This window comes from Physeter macrocephalus, chromosome 19, assembly GCF_002837175.3.
Source record: "Physeter macrocephalus isolate SW-GA chromosome 19, ASM283717v5, whole genome shotgun sequence".
In the NCBI taxonomy this organism is placed as follows: domain Eukaryota; kingdom Metazoa; phylum Chordata; class Mammalia; order Artiodactyla; family Physeteridae; genus Physeter; species Physeter macrocephalus.
In genome coordinates this window covers 47868063-47893821 of record NC_041232.1, presented here as the reverse complement: position 1 = coordinate 47893821, position 25759 = coordinate 47868063, and the positions used below count along the sequence as shown (strand labels likewise).

At 41.1% G+C, this 25759-nt stretch overlaps 1 protein-coding gene across 4 annotated transcripts in view; it reads right to left on the bottom strand.

The window, feature by feature from the left end:
• The window catches only part of MAPRE2 (microtubule associated protein RP/EB family member 2), a 162991-nt gene that overhangs the window by 14612 nt on the left and 122620 nt on the right, over positions 1 to 25759 (bottom strand). For all 4 annotated transcript variants that reach the window (XM_055080725.1, XM_024120710.3, XM_028479918.2 and 1 more), the window contains 2 exons: positions 23431 to 23576; positions 20589 to 20802 (listed from right to left, as the gene is read on the bottom strand). In XM_055080725.1, the coding sequence (XP_054936700.1) occupies positions 20589 to 20802; positions 23431 to 23576 (360 nt within the window). The remainder of the gene's footprint in view (positions 1 to 20588; positions 20803 to 23430; positions 23577 to 25759) is intronic.

Sequence of the window (25759 nt, the reverse complement as noted above, 5' to 3'; positions counted from 1 at the left end):
CAGGGAAAGGACAAGGTGGGCCTGGGACATCTCATGTCAGAAAGCAAGGATGTGCTCAAGGATTAATGAATGTCAAGGATACAGGGGCCAGCCCAAAGGGGCTCCCAACTGGCCAGACTTGGACCATTTGCATACCAAAAAGAGTGATGGTTGTAATGTATTACAATGCACTGAATAAATAAAAATCTAGTCCATAATGAGGGTAGGGGAGAAGGAGGATCTAAAGATCTCCACAGAACACTGACAACCAGTAAATGCTAAAGAAATGCTAGAAAAATCACAGTTTTGCAATACACATAACAGATTCAGGAAAGTTTCATCAGTTGACTCTAAAACATTGAGAAGTTTTTGGAGGACAGGATGTTTACACATGTCAAGGTGTTATCCTATAAGTTGCTTATAAAGGGTGAAAGATATGCCTTTACAATGGGGAAGCCTGAGGATTGGGACCTTAACCAAGTTGTTCAGTAGCATCACTAATAATGATAGAAATTGGCAAAAAAATATATATATATATGACCATTGATGTCAGGTAAGACCTCATCTACCTGAAGCTCAGCTCGTGACAGGCTCTCACTATCTAGAACTTGACAGACCCAGGAAATGGCCTCTGCAGCCAAAACAGACGGCACAAGATATATGCAGTGAAGTTTATACACTCCATGGGTTTAGAAATTCAGGGTCATTACTGGGGCCCAGCCATTCCCTCTTACTCAGAACAGCTCAGTCTGGTGTAGGTGCTCCCACTGGCCCAATTCTCCACCACAGCACCCCCCTCACTCTGCTCCTCTGGTTCTTGGAGGGCAAGGAACTCATCCTACTCAGCTTTGTAACCTCAGTGCTTAGCACAATACTTGGCGGAACACATATTTGGTGAAGGAACAAATGTTTAAATACACGAACAAGTAAATAAAACCTGGTTATATGGTTTCCAATTTTACAGTTTATTGGTACTAAGAGGTTAGAAAAAGGCAAGCACCCTGACAGCAGTTACAAGTTTCAACCAATCTCCTAATTACAAAATAGCAAGCAGGAAGACTATAAAATTCCTATCTGTATGTCTTCAGAGTCATGAGAGATGCACAGTTATACACACCCTCAAGAAGCACTGACAGTAACATACCGTTTAAAATACATGCCTGTTATAAAGAAAAAAAGAATTAGGGAAATGCCTAATATATGTAAAACTGAGAATGCTTAAATTAGGAATGACTTAAAAAGTTTGAGTATTCAAACCTTCAGTGACCTGGAAACCTCACCTATGCAGAGGAACTTCCCAAGTTGTCTAGAGAGCGGATGCTTTGCTTTTTTTGCTCAACAGCTGTGAGGAGGCTTCATCTCTGGAAAAGCCCAGAAAACACACTCCTGGACATGGCTTCCGTGTCCCATTGGCCAGCTTCTCTAACTCCAGGCTAAGCCAACAGGGTAAAGAACACAGCGTGGAAAACAGCAGGAGAGGCAGGGCGAGGACATGCTGACCTGACAAACAGCCTTCTCCAAGGGAGGCCACCAGCCAGCCTCGCTGGGGAAGCAGCTTTTGAAAAATCAAGTTACTTCAGACCTTTTCATGAGCAATATGTCATATTTTAATATAAAAAAAGTCTAACAGAAAGTGGCTCAAAGACTGTCTATGACCAACCCCTCTTATTTACTCAATACATATTTATTAAGTGCCTACCATGAGCCCTGTACTGGAAGTCCCTGCTCTACAGGAGCTCATGACCTCGTGGGAGTGGGTCATTTAAGAATGCCCATGGACAGAAAGACAAATACTCTATGTTATCACTTACATGTGGAATCTAAAAAATAAAGCAAATGAATGTATATTAAAAAAAAAAAAAAAAAAAGCCCAGGCATGGCCACACTCAACAGTCTCAGGAACAAGGCAATGTTCTAGACATGACCACGGACTGTGATCGGGCTGTGTTTCCTCTGCCTGAAATTCTTCCTCCTCTCCTTTGAGTGACTATGTCTAAAAGCCTTCGGGTCTCAGCTTAAATGTGGTGGCTCAAACACCCTTCACAGAGCACCCATCAAGTGTAATGGTACAGTGATTTATTTAATGCCTACTTCTCCCGTTAGACTTAATCTCCACGAGGTAGGAGTTGCGTCTGTTTTGTTTACTATTTTATGTTCCCAAGGCCAATCACAATGCCTGATCCAGAGGAGACACTCAATAATAAGTTTTTATAACTCATGAAAGAACGCCTAGGACAGGCATCTATCCAGGGTAGAGATCCCAGGGGAAGCTCGAGGAGCTGATGCCAACCTCAAAGTCACTGACAGCAGGAGCCAGCAACACCTGAAGGAGACCAAACAAAACCCACCAGCCTCCCAGAAAGAGACCTCTTACTTGGTCTCAAGTTCACCTTCCATTATTACTTAGGCCCTTTATAGATGGAGTCAAGACAGTAGTTCATATGGGTAAATTCAGTCAGTAAACGGTTAACTCTGAGTAGGGAGGAGCAAGATGGTTTGTGCTGGGCTATCCTATCCAAGTTTCTGCCATGTTTCCGTCCATGCCTCTTCTGAAGAGAACAGCTCTGGGGAAGGGGCTTCCCTAGAGAGCAAGTGACCCACCCACCCAACCTGGGCAGGCCTCCCTAAGCAGGTCAGCAACTATGACGTGGCTGGTTGAGCTGAGCGAGGTCCACCAGACACACTCGTTCTTATACTCTGCCTCACCCAGTCTCATGTAAATTTTCAAAGAAAAGCATGGAAGGAACAGAAGCTGATTGCTTGTAAAACAAGGTTATCACTAATTATATTATCAGGACATCATCAAATGCAGCTTGGAAGAACCTGAAACGTTTGATATGAAGTTAAAGTAGAAGAGGTCATGGCAAGCCAAAGCCCCATGTAAGACCAAGTTATCAGGGAAAGAAAGCCTAAAAATACGCAGAGGAAGCTGGCTGGGAGGGAAATGGGGTCACGGGAGATGCCGGGTGGCTCATGGCAGAGAGGCCAGAGCTGCTGCAGTTACTGATGCTGTCCCAGTTCCAGCTTTTTCCTGAAGAAACACATCCCTTGCTACTGATGTGGTTCACAGGGTCTCGGCATTAAAGTGGCATCTGTGTTTCATGGATCCTGTAAAGGTCAGTTGGGGTGCAGAGCCCCAGGTCCTTCAAACTGGCACATGTGCATGCAGGCTATGGGTCTCTGAGACGAGAAAGATGAAGGCAATGAGAGTCAGAACTGGCATCCCCCTGCTGCAGGGCAGGGAGGGGACAGTGTAGAAGAGGGGGTTTGGTCCACACTCTACCCCCTATGCTCCCCACACGGGGGACAGAAGAAAAGCTTCTGCCCCCAGAATATGGACAAAGAAGGGAAAACAAATTTGAAAAATTTAATAGCTCAATTAAGTAATTAGAATTTGAAATTTAAAATGAGAGGGGTTTTGAAATTCTGATTAAGTTGTTTGGAAAGAAACTGATAATCGAGGGAAATGCATGTCTGATGAATGAGAATACAAGAGGTCAGCACCAAGTTAACTGTACATTTCTACCTTCTAACGAATAAACGCAAAGAAATGAAAGACCAGGAAAGACATAGGGAGATCTTAGTATCTTCAGAGGTTAAAAGTTTTTAAAAACCACACAAAGCTCATTTTCAAAAGAATGTAAACTGGGCTCTTTAAATCCTCACAGGCTGCAATTTGATATGGACGTAATTGACCACTCACAGCTATCACGTGATTAAGGCTAAAATACTAAAATTTATAAAGATGAAAATGCAACCTTTTGTTCATTGTGTTTAATGATTTCATGGTTTAACTTATTAGAATAAATAATGATAGACAATATCCTACATTATATCACACTCATTAGTCAGTTAAAAACTACGTTTTTGTTTATTTGTTTTACAAGCCTTGCTACCTTCTTTCAAAACACCATACCCTAAGGAGTACCCAGCTTCTGGGGTGACAGATATTCTTTTTTCACTTACCCCGGCTGCTATAATAAGGATGTTATCAGAAAACTGTACTGTTACCAATGTCAGTAAATTTAACACTGATATAATACTTTTATGTAAACTAACATTCGTATTCCATTTTTGTGAAGTGACCCAATAATGTCCTCTATAGTGTCTAATCCTGGCTTTAGACACTGAGGTTCTCAAAAGCTGCTTCCCTAAATGCCTCCAAGTCCACTGGTGATTTCACTCCTGGGCCTTCCCATGCCTCTCTGCTCAATGATGCTTACACGAAAAACATTTACATAATAGCTTTTAAAGGGAGTACAGCTACTTTGGCAATAATAATAATAATAATAATAATAATACAGATAATAGATTTTTTTTTCTTGCAGCTATCAAACATTTCAAGTTTTTTGTCAAGCTGCATTTGATGATGTTCTGAAAATATAATTAGTGGTAGTCCTGTTTTACAAGAATCACTTTTCCCTCAAGCTTTTCTCTCTGCTAATTTCCACTTTCAAGATATAAAAGGAGTTTCAGAAGCAGAGGAAAGTAGACATAAATTCCTTGCAAGTCCCTATAATTCTCTGACTTTACCCATTGGATATGGACATGATTTACGATGCTAGTCTTTGAGCAGTTGTCTTAATTAATGCCGTCAGGAGTTGGGGTATAAATATGATGCTAAAACATTTTAAACCATAGTTGTAAAATACAAAGGGTGGCCTGATTCACTGCCTTAGTGAAGCCAGAGCACTGCTGTGTCTAATGTCAATAATTAGTAGCTTGCTTAATGTTTATGGAAAATGTGCCAACATTTTGGGCCTATGAGGCCCAATGAATTCATAACGATGAAGCAAATAAAAGCACTTTATCCTTTTTTATACTTGGCTTTATCCTTCGCAGCCAGGGCTCTGATGGAATTTAGAAATTCTTCTCACATAATCTGCTGTATTCTTTCTGCCAAAATCATAAACAGAGGAGCTAAAAATATGACATTAATACTGTTGACAAGAACCACAGAGACATTAAGAACACACACACACTCAGGAATCAACCACGCTTCTGGTCGTCCCCAGCTTCTTCCCTACTTTGAGAGCACTCCCCCCCAGCCCCCCGCCACTGAATTAAAAAGCCCATGGTGGGGAGTGGGAGGGATGAAATGGGTGAAGGGGATCAAAAGGTAAAGCTTTCAGTTATAAAATAAATAAGTCCTGGGATGTAATGTACAGCATGGCATTACACAGTTATAGTAATAACATAGTTAATAATACTGTATTGCATATTTGAAAGTTGCTAAGAGAATAGAGCTTAAAAGTTCTCATCACAAGAAGAAAATAACTTGTAACTCTGTGTAGTGATGGTTGTTAACTAGATTTGTTGTGATGATCATTTTGCAATATATATAAACATTGAATCATTGTACACCTGAAACTAATAATTTTTTTTTTTTAATTTAATTTTATTTATTTTTTATACAGCAGGTTCTTATTAGTTATCTACTCTATACATATTAGTGTATACATGTCAATCCCAATCTCCCAGTTCATCCCACCACCATCCCCTTCCCTGCTTTCCCCCCTTGGTGTCCATACGTTTGTTCTCTACATCTGTGTCTCTATTTCTGCCTTGCAAACTGTGAAACTAATATAAGGTTATATGTCAATTATATATCAATAAAAACAAACCTAAACCCCACAGAACAACTGAAACATGACAGAAGATACCTTGTACCTACATTGATTAATCATTTGTGGATGGACCTGACATCATTTCCTTATCCCCTTTACTTTGGCAAACAGGTTTTATTGTTTAACTGAGATATGAACCAGGTTAAAATAAATAAGTAAATTAGGCCACTGCTGCGGGAGAGGGTATGGGGTTGGACTGATGAAGAGACAATCCGCACAGGAAGAGGGTTTCCTAAGTGACTAAACTGGCACCACAGCTGTCACACTGCGGAGTGACTAACAGCTCCCACACAACCCTAACCATCGCAAATTCAAGATCTCACACTTTCCTTCGAAAATGCCTCCATACCTTCACTTTGTAGGTTCTATAGTCTGCTCTGCCCTGAGAGCAAAAAAAAAACAAAAAAAACCACCCCACCTCAGAGGCCAACGTTCCGTCCAAATGGAACTTTAACAGCTGTCACACTGCGGAGTGACTAACAGCTCCCACACAACCCTAACCATCGCAAATTCAAGATCTCACACTTTCCTTCGAAAATGCCTCCATACCTTCACTTTGTAGGTTCTATAGTCTGCTCTGCCCTGAGAGCAAAAAAAAACAAAAAAAACCACCCCACCTCAGAGGCCAACGTTCCGTCCAAATGGAACTTTAACAGGGGTTCTGGGATGCCCTGATTCATGAGATCATTAAGAGGGTGGCTCTTTTACTCTCAAATTAGTAGTTCAGAGCCCTTATGTCTTCTGTGCCACCAGAGCAGCCACTGGCAAAATTGGGCTCTTCCTTTTTGCCACTTTGGTGTCAGCTTATAAAAGTGGGCAGCTCCACTTCTGAGCAGCTTGGGGTGGGGCTCCACACAGCCGAGACTGAACCACATCAATCCTGTGGGAATGAAGACCTGGTATGAACTGGGTGTCCTTTGTCTTCCCCAAGGGAGGCAGTGGTTAAGAGCGGGGGTGCCCTGCAGCCTGCAGCCTTCGTAGTAATCCTGGCTCTGCTGCTTGCTCGGTGGCGTGACTTTTGCTGCCACCCGGATTTCTTTATGTTCTCGAGTCAGTAGCAGTGCCTCCTTCCCAGAGCTGGGAAGAGTACCTGAGTTAATACATGGAAAGCTCCTACACAAGAGCCTGGCACACAGTAAGTGTACCCGATCATTATTACTCAGCAAACGAGGCCTGATTCAACTAATGACAAGAAAGCACACGGGTTTCCCATTTCTCGACACTAGCAAAATAAAAACTAAACTGCTGAAATAATAAGGAAATGAGATTCATTTTATTTAAAGAACATCTTTATAAGAACTGGTTAACCCATAACCCACCAGTGGGCTCCCAGGCATCTGTTCCCCCATTCCGCCCTCTCTGTCTTGAGAATTGGTGGACTGTAACCCAGGTCTCTGTGCGCCTTCTGAAATTTCCCCGATTCACTCATTCCTGCCGCAAGTATTTACCGCACCCCTACTGTGTACCTGGCAAGCTACAGGCACTTGGGATAGAACACTGAATGAAACACAAAAGACACTGGTCCTTGTGGAATTTACATTCTAACAGGGGAATGAGATAATAAACGATAACAATAATAAATTAATAAGTGACATAATAAACTAGAAAGTAAATGCCATGGAGAGAGAGGCAGAGCAGGGCAGGGGTAAGGAGTGCCAGGTAGGGCTGGGTGAGTGGCGGTTTTAAACAGGAACTTCAGGGAAGGCCTGAGCACCCATCGTGATCCCCTCCAGTCTCAACCCCTCACTCAGAAGGGTCCACCCAGACCCTTCTGAGTCCACCCAGAAGGACAGGGGTCAAAAAGCCCAAGTCCCCTTGGTGACAGTCGTGCAGCAGCTCAGCAGGGATGCAAAGAGGCGAGATCCACACCGGGCACGCGTGGGGGTCACCCCAGCTCACAGCCTCCCTCCTCACAGAAGACGACGTGTGTTGTAACAGCTCCACAGTTGCAACTTCCAGGATCCCTGCAGGGGACATGCCATTTGCAGGAGTCACCTTGACTTCTTCAAGGCCTCGTTGGGAGAGTGAGATCTGAGCAAAGACCTGAGAGAGGTGAAGCTGGCCTTCTGGACGGCCAGAAGCAGAATATTCCAGGCAGAGGAAAGGCCCAGCGCCAGTGCCAAGGCGTGGCCTCGCCTGCTCGGCAGCCAGTCTGGATGCTGGAGCAGAGGGCGCGTGGGCGCCGCGGGAGGAGGGGAGGTCTGAGAGATACTGGAGGGCGCAGGTCACCAAGGACCTCACGGGCTACTGCTGGAGGCCGGCTTTCATTATGATGGAAAAGGTCAGGCATGTCAGGGTCCTGAGCAGAGTGACATGGTCTGACTGGGGTTTTAGGAGGCCCCCTCTGCCAGCTGGGAGGCTACTGCAGTCATTCCCCTGGGGATGAGCAGTGAGTGCTCAAGATGAGTTCTGGTTTGGGGAAAGCATTTACAATGCTACAGTTTAGAAAACCCTACGATATACCCTATCGAACAGGCACCAAATATCCAGCCATTTATCACAACTTAAGTTGTGCAACATCAACAGCAACTAAGAGACATTCTGGGATCTATAGCATCTGCTCTTGGTTCCAAGGGGACGGCTGAAGGAGGACGAGGCGGTGACAAGAGCTGAGTCAGCCGGTGTCCCTCCCAGCCTACTCCCAGCTCGGGGTCATCACACAGTGTGCTGACCGGCTCTGCCCTGGGAAAATATGCCAGGGAGCAACGCCGACAGCCAGGGCCCAGAGCCCCAGGGCCGGAGGCTTCCCTGACCGGTGGCCACTGAGATGGGCGAGTGGGCCTGACTCAGCCGAGCATGTCCAGCCAGTGTGAGCATTCAAGAACTGAGTTACTTCTGCCCTGGTTACTGTCCCTGCTGGAGATGATGTGCTTATTTTTAGCCATCATGTGATTCTCCAATATTTTCCAGGCTCTGCTTGAGTCACTCTGGTTTCGGAGAATTCTTCAGAGGGGAAAAAAAAAATGCAGGAAAGAACTCCTCATCTTAAAATTAGCTCAAATATTAAAAATTCTGATGTGTAAGAAGTTATTTGAACGTGGTATATATTTCTTTCGATAAGCTGACTCTTCACACCTCTCACACCCTGGTAGAGAATTAAGTGTGCTTTGAAACGCATTAGGTGCCAAACAATTACTATCTTAGTTCAAATTCTTGTTTTTAAATTGTTCTCAGAGCAATTTTTCTCTAGAAACGGTGAGGTTCTCTCACCCCCGTGAAAAGAAGATGCACCAAAATCCCAACAATAATTGAGGGGAACGCTCCCTTGCCTGTTTGCTGTAGCAGTAAGGAAAGCTGGTGATTGAAAGAGTCCAACAAACCGAGACAGCCTGCTGAGAATAAAGACACACAGGCATCACCATGACAACAACATCACTGTGCCACGCATTCCTGGCATACATCAGTCATTTAAGCAAAAAGCTTACAAACTAAGACGGCCATTTCAGGGGAACACGACTATTTAGTTCCTTTATGATGTTCAGAGTCCTGCTGATTCCACTGGCAAGACCAAGTGTTTTAGGTTGTTTTGCTGATGGTGGGAAGTCTGCGGTCCTCCATGAACACCACCTCACCGGGACTCCCTTGCAAAGAGAGACAGTCTGAGGCCACAGAGCAGCTGGAGCTCAGGGAGGTGAGAACCAGAGCTGAGCCCCACTCGACTCATCCACTCTACTCTACTCCAGTTAGCTTCCGCTCCAGGTTTTCTGCTTCCTCCAACCAATGACCAAGCCAGAAACTTGTGCATCATTTATCCTTGGCTTCCCCTGTCCTTCACCTCTCATATCCCATCACCATCAAGTTTTGTTGACTAAACCTGCTTAAAAGTCTCTATAACCCACATGGCCATGACCTTTATTCAGGCCACCCTCCGCTCCTACATGTTTGGCTGCAACAGCTTCTTAGCTGTTGTACTTAAAACCTTTCAGTGACTCCGCAGAGCCCCCATAGTAAACTGTAAACTTCTGTGACTACAGAACTGAAGGTGACTGCTCCACAGTGATCTTCACCTCCTGCTATTCCCACCTTTGTGCAGCCCTCTCCCCTGGAAAGTGGATGGGACCCGTGGCTTGCTTCTAACCAACAGAATATGGGAAGGGTGATGGCATGTGACTCCCCTCATATGGAACCCAATTCAAAGGGAGTAGAGAAAATTCTTCAGGTCAAAACTATTTTCTATTCCTGTCCAACATACCAAGGGACAAAAAAAGGCACGAATGATAAAGAAAAATAGGCTCACTGGTGATCTGTGATGTTCTGCTCATGGAAACTGAAATAAATGGTAAGTCATGGCCTTTTGAGGTTTGACAAGTTTTATTGTGAGGCTGAGAAGCTAAATGCCAAGTTATTATATCGATGGAGAGAAAAGGAACGATCCATCACAGGAACACGTGCGGTTGAGTTGCAGAACTGATTAATATTTCAGCATGTAGAGGGAGTACCTATATAAGAACGACCCAGTGCTGGTTATGAAAGGACCCAGCATTGTTTAAAAAAGGGCTAGGATGGTTTGCTTCCCAGATGCAGCTGGGGCAACAATGGAGGCCCTTACCCTCTTCTGCAAAGTCCGCTGTGAGGGCACAGAGTATGACATGCTGAAATTCGGGCCAGTTTTGTCTGAAGCACTTACTCTTCAATTTGTAATCACCCAGACCATCTACTCAGAGAATTATCTGAATTGAAGGATTAAGAAATCAGAGATAAGTAATCCCACTAACCTAGGGCTCAGTTTTCTGGGCCTTATACACATTTCTACTTCGGGGCTGATAAGAGGCCTGGAACAAGTAAGTGGCTTAACGTTTCCTGCATTTACAAACATATATAAAATATAGTGACTCTCACCCAAGAGCCTATTGCAAGGATGACGGGAATGTTTTTGAACATTTAAAAATTATTGCTCTTGGGACTTCCCTGGTGACGCAGTGGTTAAGAATCTGCCTGTCAATACAGGGGACACGGGTTTGATCCCTGGTCCGGGAAGATCCCACATGCCGTGGAGCAACTAAGCCCGTGCGCCACAACTACTGAGCCTGTGCTCTAGAGCCTGCGAGCTATAACTACTGAAGCCGGTGCGCCTACAGCCCATGCTCTGCAACAAGAGAAGCCACCGAAATGAGAAGCCCGCACACCACAACGAAGAGTAGCCCCCACTCGCCGCAACTAGAGAAAGCCCACGTGCAGCAACAAAGACCCAACGCAGCCAATAAATAAATAAATAAGTAAATAAATAAATAAATAAATTAATTTTTTTAAAAAACCCTTAAAAAATAATAAAAATTATTGCTCTTTAAAAAAATAAATGCCATTTGAATAGAACAGCATGTGCTCTGTTTCAAGCCAACTTTTCAAGCGGTCGCCAACTTTTTTGGCACCAGGGACCGGTTTCGTGGAAGACAACTTTTCCATGGACTGGGGGAGGTGGGGCTGGTTCAGTGGTAATGTGACACTGGGGAGCGATGGGGAGCGATGGGGAGCGATGGGGAGCGGCAGATGAAGCTTCACTCGCCTGCCGCTCACCTCCTGCTGTGCGGCCCGGTTCCTAACAGGCCACGGGCTGCTACCAGTCTGCGGCCCGGGGGTTGGGGACCCCTGCTTTACAACACTGGAGGGCCTTTTATTCCTCCATTCAGTATGCAGTTTGAATTTCGTTTGTGAAAATTTACTGCGGTTCAGTATAGTGTGGGGAGCAGATAAGAACATAACACAAGACCATATCCGTGATATGTGAGAGAGGCAATATAATAATATAATGGTTAAAGAGCATCAGGCTCTGGAATCACAGGGTTCCCTATTTCCAGTGTGTGACCCTGACAAGTTGCTGAACCTCTCTGTGCCTCAGTTTCCTCAACTCTAAAATAGGGGTGTAATGGGAACTGTCTATCCTTTAGGATTGTTGTGAAGCTAAACTGAGCTAATACAGGTTAAGTGTTTAGAACAATAGCTGGCATTTAGTAGGTATTCAATACTTACTCCCTCTATATTTGATGACTCCCTCTACATTTTAAATGTTTTCCTTTTCCCTAACTTCCATTAAAAATGCTATTCATATTAGATTTAGATTTTGAGAGTTACACAATAATAACACCACAACATTTTGTAGGTTTTGATCTCTAAGCTTGAAAAAATTCCGGTTTTAAACAAAACAAAACTGTGACATACTTTGATCCCCCAAAGCCAAAACAATTAAAAATTATAAACTGAATTAGTAAATTGTCTGTCAAAGGTGCTGTTTCCTTAAGCAAACACATTGCAATGGAAATGAAGAATGCACGGCTCTTCCTTGGAAGAAGCCCTTGGCCTCTTACACAGGCACTGCCAGAAGATTCCTATCTGAAGCTCCTGAATTCTTCATGACTCTTTGCTCCTCTCTGTGCCCAATATTCCAAACTCATAGATATTCAGTATCCTGGCAAGGCAGAGCACTGCTCATATCTTATGCTGTTGTTTTATCAGTATTATAGATAGGGAAATGCAGTTTTAATTATTCTTTGAGGAGAAAAATATCCCAATGCCTATCTTATATATTTCACATATGACAGATGTGTAACTGGAGGAACAAAACCACCAATACCCCTCCTCTCCTTCCAGGCAGTAGGGAAAGTCGTCTAAGAATTTAATTAATTGGACCATTATAATTTTTTCCCATTTTCTCCAGGCCTACTTGTAGCTAAGGGAGTAGCCATTAACTGGTATGCAACTTAGCAATGGGATGGTTTCTCAACATGAACAGGCCAAGGGCATGCAATGCTGATATAGGGCAGGGACTGAGTGAAAGATACATTGTTCAGATAACAAGGAGAAGTGCTAACACCTATTTGAAAAGAAGTCTTGTTAATTATGGGACTGGTAAGAAAAATGCATTTCTTCCTTGTTATGAGTTGATATTGCATGATCTTTTAAAATTAACATTTGATCCTTGAAGTAAGTAGGTATAGGGATAGTACAGTATGTGGTTAGGTGACTGGGGACTGTGAGACAGCAGTACCAGGCAGATATACACTGGGAAGTTGTAAGAATAAATAGGCCTGACTTCTCTTGATGGAGAGATCATGAAGGGACAAGAAAGGTGGCGCTGCCTGTGCCTATCCTAACGGGGTTCTGGAAAGTAAATGCCATTATGGACTGCTTTAGTCTAAAGAGAAGACATGGGAAATATTCATTTCTTAGAGTATATGATAGCTTTGGGGTGAGACTAACATTTATGTTTAAAGGGTGGAGTTTCTCGTTTCTCAAAAGATAAATGAAGACTTGCATCTTGGCAATAATAAGGAAAAAGGTCTTGTATAATGGTACAGGCTTGAGGCCAAGGTTAGAACCCTTGAGTGAAATATAACTTTTTGAGTACTTTTTACTTGGACTCTGAGTTAATACCTGTTACATCAGAAACATCAACACTGCAGAGCAATATAACAAAATCCAGAGTCTCCATAATATAACATCACAATGTCTAGGACACAATCCAAAATTACTCAACATATGAAGAGTCAGGAAATGGTGGAATTAGCAGACAAGAACTTTAAAGCAGCTATCATAACCATTCCCAGTCAGCTAAAGCATGCTCATAATAAATGAAAGATAGGCAATCTCAAGAGAGAAAGAAAAAAAATTAAAACTGAAAAAAATAGTTGAAATTTTAAAAATGCTCAGTAGTAGAATGTAGATGACAGAGGAAGAAGAGGGCTAACTTGAAGATACATTAATAGAAACCATCTAAAGAATAGAGAGAATACTGGAAAAAAATGAGCCTCAGGGACCTGAGGGATAATTTCAAAAGCTCCAACATATGCAAAAATGAAGTCCCAGAAAAATAGGATAGAGAGAAGGGAGCTGAAAAAAAATTTGAAAAAATAATGGCTGAAAATCTCCCAAATGTGGTAAAAGACATAAACTTATAGATTTAAGAAGTCTAATGAACTCCAAAACAAGATAAGTTCAAAGAGAACATCATAGTCACACTACTGAAACCCACAGATAGAGTCTTGACTGCATCCGGAGAAAAACAACTTATCATTATAGGGGAAGGTGATTAGAATGAGTGTGCATTTCTTATCTTTAGAGGTCACAGATAGTGGAAAGACATCTTTAACGGGAGGGAGGGAGGAATAAAAGATCAGTCTGAATTCTTTACCTAGGAAAATTTTCTTTAAGAATGAAGGTGAGGGCTTCCCTGGTGGCACAGTGGTTAAGAATCCACCTGCCAATTCAGGTGACAGGTTCAAGCCCTGGTCCAGGAAGATCCCACATGCCACGGAGCAACTAAGCCTGTGCCTCACAACTGCTGAGCCTGCGCTCTAGAGCCTGCGAGCCACAACTACTGAAGCCCACGCGCCTAGAGCCCGTGCTCTGCAACAAGAGAAGCCACCGCAATGAGAGGCCCGTGCATTGCAATGAAGAGTAGCCCCCGCTCACGGCAACTAGAGAAAGCCCGCACACAGCAATGAAGACCCAACGCAGCCATAAATAAATAAATAATAAATTTTAAAAAAAAGTGTACTTTGATGCACAGAAGTTTAAAAAAAAAGAATAAAGGTGAAATAAAGACATTCATAGAAAAAGGAAAACTAAAAGAATTTGTTGCCATTGCACCTGCTCTACAAGAAATGCTGAAGAAAGTTATTCAGTCTCAAGAGAAATTAAATTAGTAGGGAACTCAGATGTTCAGGAATGAATGAAGAACACTGGAAATGGTAAAAATATGAAAAATAAATAAGTTTTTTCTCTTAATATCTTTAAAATTCATATGACTATTTAAAGCAGCATTGCCTAATAGAAATATAATGGGAACCATGTAAGTAAACATTTTCTAGTAGCCACGTTAAAAAAATCTTGAGATTAATTTTTTTTTAAGTTTTTTTTTTTAAACAGAGAACAGGAGTATTTATTTATTTTTAAATTTATGTATTTATTTATTTTTATTTTTGGCTGTGTTGGGTCTTCGTTTCTGTGCGAGGGCTTTCTCTAGTTGTGGCAAGCGGGGGCCACTCTTCCATCGTGGTGCGCGGGCCTCTCACTATCACGGCCTCTCTTGTTGCGGAGCACAGGCTCCAGACGCGCAGGCTCAGTAGTTGTGGCTCATGGGCCTAGTTGCTCCGTGGCACGTGGGATCTTCCCAGACCAGGGCTCGAACCCGTGTCCCCTGCATTAGCAGGCAGATTCTCAACCACTGCGCCACCAGGGAAGCCCCGAGATTAATTTTAATATATATATGCAAAATGTATACAATATATGCAAATTATAATTTCTATGTGTAATCAATATAAAAATTATTAACTAGTTTTATATTTTTTCCCATACCAAGTCTTCTAAATTCAGCATGCATTGTATACCTGCAGCACATTTCAATGCAGAATAAACACACTTCAAGTGCTCAAAAGCCACAATATCAGACAGTGTTGATTTAAAACAAAAGTTATAACACTGTCTTGTGGGGTTTATAATGTAATACATATGACAGCCAAAACAAAGGACAGTGGAGGGAAGGGTTGCCAGGGTTCCACATTTTACATGAAATATTAAGTACACTGTGAAAAGGTAAGAATATATACAGTAATCGTTAGAACAGCCACTGAAAAAAATTAATGCAAAGCAGTACCATTAAAAAGGCAATGGATAAATTAAAATGGAATGCTAAAATATATTTTTAAAATTCAGAAGACAACAGGAAAAGAGAAACAGAGAAACAAAAAAAAAGGGGACAAGTAGAAAACAAATGATAGATCTAAATCCAACCAAATCCGTAATTACATTAACAATGGACTGTATGCTCCAATGTCCAGAGATTATCAGAATGAATAAAAAATGCAAGACCCAATTACATGCTGTTTATAAGAGACACACTTTAAATATAAAGACAAAGATAGGTGGAAATTTACCTATTATGGAGAAAGATACACCACGCAAACAGTAAGCATAAGAAAGCTGGAGTGGCTATATTAATATTAGATAAAATAGACTTCAAGACAAAGAGTATTACCAAAGATAAAGAGGGAAGCCTCATAAAATACAGAGGTCAATTCATCAGCATGACTCAACAATCAGAAATATCTACGCATCTAACAACAGAGCCCTAAATACAGGAAACAAAAATTGAGAGAATTAAAGGGACAAACCGGTAATTCCACAATAAATGTTAACACTCTCTTTGCATCAATTGTTAGAACGAGACAACAACAACAAATCAGTAAAAACATAGATGATCTGAATAACACCATCCACTACCTTGATACTGATATGTCTAAAACACCATACGACCAACAACTGCAGAATGCATATTCTTTTCAAGTGACACTGACCAAGGGAGACCACACTCTGGGCCAGAAAATCAAGATCAGAACAAGGATAAAAAAAAACCACTATAAACTGCTACACTGCATTGCTTCTCCTAAAAAAACTCCCCCAAACCCCCAAACTTTTGGAGAAAGTAAAAGCAACTCTTCTTTCCCCAAAGGTGACAGGCGATGCTTACTTAGATTACAGGTACTCGAAGAATATGCAAACACTGGTAAACACATAAAATCAATAAACATCATCACTTTGTTAAGGTTGTATGAACAGCCTTAGAGAACCCAAAATTAAAGATAATTAAGAGTGAGAGTATTCAAATACTCAATACAGTTTTTGAAAGTCCCTGTTGGGATTTATTTAAATCTCCATTTAGGAATTTAATTATGATCATTCAAATGCTTTATTCTATTTTATTCTACTTCTTAGGTTGCTTCCTTTTTGAAATCATTTTTCTAGTATTTCTACTAATCTTATTTTGAGGCTGCAATGCCTAAAGGAAAGTCCCTAAGGAAAAGAGAAAGCTCAGAATCAATTTCCATAGCAACTCTAAATCCGTCACACTATATTTGTATATGGGAGTTTGATTTAAATGCATTAATATATGTGGATTTGCAACATGTCTAAGCTGTGGTTGCTATAGGAACCGCAACCTCAAATTTCGTTTTAAGTTTAATTAAGTGCTCACACATAAAAACTGATCCCGCTGACAGCTATCTCGAGTTGCAGATATGGCTCATAGCAATAAATTTATAAACATCATGACTCACGATGACATATGCACTTAACAGATATCTGTCATTAGGAAAATGTATATTTTAACATATGCTCCTTGTTGGTAGATCAAAAGCAATTCAAGATGCAATTCCTCAGGATGTAGATAGAATAAGACTTGCCAGGCAGCCATCCACCCTTAGCGACAGCCTCTGCTCATGCTGAAGCTTGTTACGGCCCAGGTAAGTCACCCAAATACACACAGACACCAACGGGTTCTATGGCTTCTCTGAATCCACGGAATACTGGTGTCTATACTGAAATGGCAGAAAAATCTAGCACGTTTTATAGTCAGGACATGCAAAATTACTTTTAATATTAGTTTAAGGATATATTTGGAGAGAGATAAAAAGCCACTGCAAAATGAACCAAATATCCCAAAGCCAAAACGAAAAAATAATTAAAGACCATCTCCTGATTTTGATTACACCAGACGTTGCTTGCTTCCACTAATACAGATGATTAAGAAATGACCAAGGCCTAGAGTTGGGCACAGAAATTACTGCCGAATGCTGCTGACCTGGCATCACTGGGAGATGACTGGCATAGATACGTGAATTTCCCAGACAGCTGACCCTCACCTCATCAAGCACTTTAATTTGTCTTAAATTTTGGATGGACACGATCAGACTTATGTACGACGAGGATGGTCTCGAATGGTTTCGGACCAGAGGCAGAGAGGCTAGTTTAGAGACTGTAAAATAGTTCATGGGAGAGATGATTATAAATAGAAATTTAAAATCTTAAGAATTAGACGGGAACTCTGAGTGTATCGATTAGTGCATGCTGGTGTCATACAGATCTTGAGGGTTACTGAGAGACACGGAGCTCTTTGATTCAGCAATAGAGATCTCAGGCTGCTGGACTATTTATAAGGTTTCATTAAGATTTTTTGGCTCTTCTTTTACTGATGTTCACACTTTGTAGTGCCTGCCCTAATAAGATACACGCTGAGAAACCATATCCCCATGTTTGTTATAATTATATCCAAGTCAAGAAAGAGCAAATAAAGGGGGGTCGAGAAGTACAAATTTCCAGTTATAAAATAAATAAGTCATGTGGGTGTAAAGTACAGCATGGGGAATACAGTCAATAATATCATATTAACTTTGTATGGTACAGATGGTAACTAGAATCATTGTGGTGATCATTTTGCAATGTGTACAAATGCCAAATCACTATGCTGTACACCTGAAACTAATATAATGTGGTATATCAATTAGATGTCAATTTTTAAAATAAATAAATATATATAAAAGAAAGAGCAAATAGACTCGGGGTAAGTATTCTAGGAACGCTCCCTTGTGGAAAGAGTAAAGTGTATGAATTTTATAGCACAGATTTTACAACACCTATTCTGACTTTTAGAAGACGTTTTGGCTTACACTTTCTTGGCTGTTTTCCCAAGAGTTGGATACATGACCCCTAGAAAAAAATGAGGTCTCATTGTATTTATAGGAGCCTTTCTCCTATTATAGCTTTTAAAACAATGTTCTACATGTGATGTATACCTTGCTATAATTTTTTCAGTATAGTTTTACTACCCCACCATGTCCAAGAGTCAGAACATGTCTCATAAAAAACAGTATGACTTGTCTGACTTCTGGAAATATCCTTCCTCCTTGATTAAGACCAATGAGGTAAACATGGTCAAGGTATCAGGAACACAAGCCTTGGCCATACTGTCTTCCAGAACATTAAAAACCAAATTTATGACCTGCTGACTTTAATGTGTTTCCTGAGCTTTGTCACCAGAGAAGTTAAGCTCTGGAAACAATGTATTTCTTTTCCAGGTTCATGGACATTCTATCAAAATGGCACAAGTTTCTCTGTGGCTTTTGTGAAAGACAGATGAGGGAATTCCTTGAAAATGAGGCCAAGGCAGCATAATGACAGTACTGTTTGGGGGCGGGGTGGGGTTAGAATGGTTGGTGCCAATTTAAGGACACGTTATGACTGTAGAAGAAAAATGTTCTGAGGCCTGTCCGGTTCCACTGCTGAAAACTTGAAAAAGTAGCAGCTGAGTTTCAAGATGAATCTGTACGTCATTAGCAGCTGCAGAAAAAGAGCTTGGGGTGAGAGCTACCAGCCGCTCTTGGTTTTCGTAACTTCTTGTCTCCCAACTCCATCTGCCTGTGTCTCCCCAGCTCTGAAGGAGACACACCACTCCCCTTCTCTACCCTGGTCCTAGAATAATGACACTTTCTGACAAAAGCTGAAGGCCAGTTTGAACTGCCATAAACTTTTGTTCCCCAAACTCCCTGTCGCATCATTTTTACCCAAACTCTTCCCAGCACTTCTGTCCTGAAAAAGGTAAACATTCCCTTTCCTCGCCAAACCTCTTTCGATGCCCTTGACTCCATTTTTTTCCCTCCAGCCTCAGGGTCATTGTTCCACCAGTTTCCCCTCCTTTTTCCTATTATTCCTTCTCATGGACCTTTCTCCCACCTTACAAACCTGCTCCTTGTGCCGTGTCCTAAAAGCAAACAAAATCAAATCGAGGACACTACCATTCTCTCCCCAGTCTTACTTCCTAAAGAAACTGTCAGCTTTTTCCCGACACCAACAAAATGTTTTTATTTCCTCCAGTTATTTTCCTGATTTGGTGAAGGTGGAATCTCCTCTCACATCACTTTCACGTTTGTGTGTCATGCCCTTGTTAATAAGCCGCTGCAATCTAGGTGTATGGATTCAGCATTTCTACAGACCAATTCTCTAAAGAACTATTAATCACCTCCTAGGAGCCAGATTTCTTTCTTTGGCCTATTTTCGGGCTTCATCCTATCTGATCTCTCCAACAATTAATACTCAGCGCTGTTGGTGATCCCTCTTTCTAAAAATGTCCTACTGTTTGTTCTCTGATGTTGAGCTGGTTTTTCCCCTGATGTTCCTCCTTTTCTCAGCTTCCTCTTTTTCCTCTTGCCCCTTAAATGTATGTATTCCCAAAGATCTGTGCTTCATTTATTGTGTTTAAGCTTATTTATTCTATGGCTTTGAAGTTGGATTTTTATGCTGTCTCAGTTTCCTTTCTCCAATTCCTCAGCCCCCTCCTGGACCCATCATTCCACTGAGTGACCCCAAAGGACCCTTCCGGTCCTCATTGTACTTGACTCCTCAGGAGATTGAGACACTGGTGACCGTTCTGCTCCCTTCCTTCTATTTCCCTGACACGTCATTCCTTCATTTCTTTCAATCTTTCTGGTGTCTTCCCTGCTCCTGTGTAAGCCCTTCCTTTTCTACCCAAACATTAAATGTTCGAGTTCCTCAGGGACTCTCCCCTTCTCACTGGGGCCTCACTTCCAGCTTCAATGACCTGGATATGGAAGACTCACCAATGTTTACCTCTAGCCGACACTTCCTTGAGTTCCAGACACATGTCCACACAGTTTAGTATCAGTCTTGTTATAATCATTTCTAATAATTCTCATTGGAAGTTGGGCATAACTAAGGAATTTGCATTCTAACAGAATAAAGGCTGTTGACTTAACAAGTGTGAACACTGGTTTTCAGGATGGAAACACATGGTTTCTGAGGATTTCATCGTTTAACTCTCCAGTATCACAGCTGATGTTTATAATAATGACCCTCATTGGACAAGAACACATTCTGCTTGGCAAAGTCTGTTTCTTAGGCAAGAATGTTTGTAATATATTTTAGAAAGATTTTTCTCCAAAACAGTTGAAACATTTTTTAAAGTTCTAGGTATTTATCCTCAGTGACTTCACTTTTGGACGAAGTCGGCTAAGTGAGGTCTTGCTGAATGTTGTCACATAGAAATTGGCACTGCCCACACAGGAGACAGGATGGATATTTCATGAATTTTCTCTGAAGGATTATAGATGATGATCCATATTTAAAAGTGTAAATCGGTTCACAGTACAGTGCAGGAGGGCCTGTGAAAGTGACTCTAGGATTTCATTGTTACGGTACCTGCTGTTGGGGAGTTTGCATGGTGAGACTTCTTGGGCAGGTTGAAGATCTGTTCGCCGGGGTCAGGAGGAGGAATTGCATCTTGCCCTTGTCGTGCTTCTACGGGGTCATACTCCTTGCCATCGTAGTTAGCATCATAGAACTTCTTAAACCACTGAATAAAATCCAGGTTGTCCTGGAAACGCCCTTTCACGAGCTTTTCCACTGGAATTACCTGCAATATAAAATCACCTGGTGAGTCACGATCCTCAGGCTTGTTTGTATTTAATACAACTGAAGTGTTCCCTAAATATAACTTTACATCTGCAATTCATGTCTGCTGGCCTCTCCCCCAGTGTCTTAGCCAGTGGTATCCCAGAATTCATATAATTTTTCATTATATTAAAGAAAAATTAAAATGTTGTGGTTGGTTCTCCTGGAATATTTAATACATCTGAACAAACCATACAAAACAAGGAATACCCTGAGCTGTCAAGAGGGGCTGATCCTCTTCGTAGAATGTTTATTGCCAAAGCATATCCCCCCAAAAACATGGGTCTGGGATGTTGTGCTGTTTCAAGGTTGATAGGTTTTCCTTATTTCTTTGTAACACTTGGCCTAGCTGTGTTGGAATAAGCTCTTAAAAGGATTGTAGCTATTAGAGAGTACGAATGAATAAGACTCAAGTCAATGAAAACTCACACTAATCTGACGGTTCCTATGAAACAAAATGAGCGTTCATGGAGTGTCTTTACAATGTAGAGAGAAAAGCATAAAATAAAAACAACTAACCACAGTACAGGGCTCAGTAATTCATGGGTTACACTGGAGCACAGTTAATGTGCCATGGGGGTACATTTCTTAAACAGGTTTCTTTTTGTATTTTGTAACTATTTTATCAAGACTGGGTGTAAATTAAGTGTTTTTAAAGGGCAGCCTAAAGAGCCAATCAGCATTCCCTTTAGAGGTCTTTTCATTGTACTATTTAAGTATTTTCATGTTTCCTGATTTGTAAGTTTTGTTTTTGCTGATACTGTGATTGTTTTAGAAAGTGCCTCCTTGGAGCATAAGGCCCTTAATTAACATGTTACTATATTTTGCTTTCTGCCAAACGTGAACATTTATAAACAGTTTTAGATGATGACGATGCATTAGCCATACAAAGCAGGCACTTACTTCTGTTGACCTAATTTTGCAATTCCTATCAAAATGAAAGTTCTGGGGTCATAAGTTCAAACTCTGAGGTGGCGAGGAAATATTCGTACATATGCTTCCCACGTGCTGTCATAGGCTATGACAAACATGAACAGGGATCACTGTCTCTATTCCAGGATCTTTGGGTAGAATCACAGCATATTAAGCTAGAGAGGCCAACAAAGGTCATAAAGGTCAGTGTTCCTCCAGTACAAGAATTTTATCTTCAAATTTCTTTTTGTGGGCCACACCGCGGCTTGCAGGATCCTAGTTCCCTGACACAGGATTGAACCTGTGCCCTCGGCAGTGAAAGCTGGGAGTTCTAACCACTGGTCTGCCAGGGAATTCCCTATTTTCAAATTTCTTAACAATGGCTGACCCACTCTCTGAGTGTACACTTCTACGGAGATATGGAGTCCCCAACTTTGTTACATAGCAAGTTCCGTCAATAAACCTATGAATGGGTGTTTCTTTTCTTTTTGATCTTGAAGCATATATAGAAAAATGATACAGAAGTGTACAGAGAAGTGATGCTAATAAGGAAGAAGAATCTATATAACTCTGGCTTTGAATAAATACACAAGGAGCTAATTGGAAATTAACCACAGCAAAGGATATCAAGTTCAAAAGCAGTCAAAAAATTAAAATGTTAAAGAGGATATATGTTTTGCAATAAAAATTCGGAGAAAAGGAGAAGCCAAAATTTTCTTAATATTTTGATAAGAATGCTTTGATTTAGGAAGATATTAATTGCATAAATTAAAAAATATATACAGTTCAGCAAACTTTTCTTTCCTTTAACCTCTATCTCTTATAACCCAAAATTTAAATTTTTATTTCCATAGCCTGTTTATTGCTACTATCTATGAAAAGAAAAGCTTTCTATTTCTCCCCTGCTGGTTTTTCTCTTTTCCCTTATTCAAAATTCATTTCTTACCAACCTATTCTCCCCAAGAGCTATATCCTAAATAAAGACTATGAATGTAATATGTATTTGAATAGCAGGAAACATGCAGAGCCTGAATGGGCTTCAGCAATAGTCCTCTATGGGGGAAAAAGGACTCTAGTCTAACTTCATTTGTATCACTCTAGAATAAAATTATGAAGTTCAAAGCGGGTGAAAAAATATTTTATGGACATTGAGTGAGAATCTGAGTGTATATACCGGACACTTTAACGTGTAGTCCTCGCTTTAATTTCATAACCACAGAGAAGGGGGTTTTAGTACCATTTTACAGATGGGTAAACTCAGGCTCAAAGAATTTAAGTAACTTGCTCAAGTCATGGTGCCGAGATTCAAACCTGTGCCATTTCTACTGTACTATGCTATTTCTTTAAAGAAACAAAGCACACAAAGAACCACAGTGGCATCTGGCAAACATAAAAATTTCTCATCTGCAATGCTAATACAGAATAACAACATTTCAGCATTCATAATTTGTTAGCGTTTTTAGTCTAATGGCTACAAGTTTAGAAATCTCCTCAAATAAAAACCTCATGCAAATATGGGAAGTGAGGGTTGGTGCTTTATGCTAAGTACAGGACCCAACCTACTGTAGTGATGTCAAGATATATCCCATTGACACATTTTTGGATTTTTGCATCTCTGCATGAAAACAATTTTAAGCAATGACAATGCATTTTATGGAGGTACAAGTGTGTTTCCTACCTTATCAACATTCATTCGCTTAAACGATGCTTGCAGAAGCTTAAAATTGTGAATGTACTCATGTTCCAACTTCGCTTGAAATTTTACTTTCTTCAAACTAATGCAGCCAGGAAACAGCATGTCCATGAACTGGCAGTAGGCTGCTCCTGGAAAGAGACAAGAAAAGGACCAGTGTGAGTCTGACTGTACCACGTGTGACTGAGGGTTGCTGGGCAGGAGGGAGCCAGGAGCCCAGAGCCCTCAGCCCTCCTGCCATGTGTGCTCCTCTCCTCATTGCACCCACATCTCCTCATCCACCAGGGCTGGGTGCTGGTGGGCAGGGACGTGCCTTGATGCAGCTCCTGCCACTTCCCCATCCCTAACCACTGTGGTACCGACGCTGTTCACCAGAGCATCACCAGATTCCACTAACAGTGAACAGAACTTCATTCTTTAACACCAAGGAAATCAGTGTATGAACAACTCTTCTTAGCTTCTATCAGAAAAAAACGGAACATATTTTTCCTTCCATCTAGCTGCTACTGGCTCCAAATCATTAAAATACATGAGAAAAATAGCAGAAACTTTCAACATGAGCAAACTACATGAAATATGGAGCTCAAAAAAATATGCATACGCCGCCTAAGCTGTTCTATATCCACCCTGCAAAATGACTGAGGTGAAACAGTTTAACTAAGCCAACTAATACCAAAAACAGTTGTATACCAATTTAATTCCAGTCCAGAGCAATGAGGTTCCTATATTAACATGAAGGATGGAGACATGGAGACTCTGAAACTTACAGAAGTTCAGAGTCATGCTATTTATGATGGAGAAATAAAAAAAACAGACATGTTCAATGAGTTCCCTGAGGAAACGGTCATAGAAAAAAGGATATTAGTAAGTCTTTCATATATATATATATATATATACACATTTTATGCAGAACTCTTAGATCATGACAATATCAACTAGAAAATCTCAGAAAGATCATACATATTGACTCATAAAGGCTAAAGGCATTTAGAAAAAGAAATTCCAAGCCAGAACGATTATTTTTCTTTCACAAGTAGGAAAAGCAATTGAGTGGTGAGAATGGGAACAAATAGCCATTTCTGCGTTCTCTTTCTTTCTTTGCTTCTCCAGATCTCTTGGTCTGTTTCTGTAACGTGCCAATGATATGCCTTTCTGAACATAAAGGGCTCTCCTCCATCCTTTGGTATCAAGGTTTCTGTGAGAAGCCTTTCATTCTGTTTGGGCAACTCACCTTTACACAGGAAGAGCCCACTTGGTCTCTTATGTCAAATAGATGTTGAGCATCCTTTACTGAGATAGGAATCCCAGAAAAGAGGGAACCAGATATCAAGAATCTAAGGGCTGCTACAACAGGAAATGGTGGGGCAACTCATTATTTGTAGATAAGAGTATAAAGTGATGAAATATAGGCCACAATAAACATTACCTCCAGAATCTTTACATCTGTGATGCTTCCTTTAGACGCCAATACCCTAAGTACAAACTGGTACTTTTGTAGTCAAGCAGATGGGTTCTCTTAAAAACAAGATAAAATAAAACAAACCAAAACAAAAAACACTGGAGGAGGTGAGAGAAGCATCATAATCTTGGGGGGCATTCTTACAGTCGTCATCCAATTATTCAGGTCCTCCTTTTGAAGTGCCACCAGATGGAGCCAATACCAAAAGCCACTCAACATGATTTTTATAGAGATGGGGGTGTCTACACACAAGTGTCTCATTACCTGCTCTTTAAAGAGTTATTTTCACTTTTGTAGTGGTTAGCATAAAATTTACTTATGGAGACACTGGTATCTATGTATTCGTACAAACCCAGCAAGCAAATCACCTTCCAAATTTAAAAAGCAATAACAGCTTTTGAAACAAACAAAAAACCGCCACCAAACTTGAATACAGAGTGTGAAGGAAGAAATGAAAAATCATCTCTGGTCTCATCATCCAGAGAAAACCACTGTTAATATTCTGGCATATACCATTCTATTTAAAAAAAAAATTAACAGACCATAGTTCCCTTTCCGGATCATTAAATATTTGCTACTGACATTTTTTTTAACATCTTTATTGGAGTATAATTGCTTTACAATGGTGTGTTAGTTTCTGCTTTACAACAAAGTGAATCAGTTAAACATATACATATGTTCCCATATCTCTTCCCTCTTGCATCTCCCGCCCTCCTACCCTCCCTATCCCACCCCTCTAGGTGGTCACAAAGCACCGAGCTGATCTCCCTGTGCTATGCGGCTGCTTCCCACTAGCTATCCACCCTACGTTGGTAGTGTATATATGTCCATGCCACTCTCTCACTTCGTCACAGC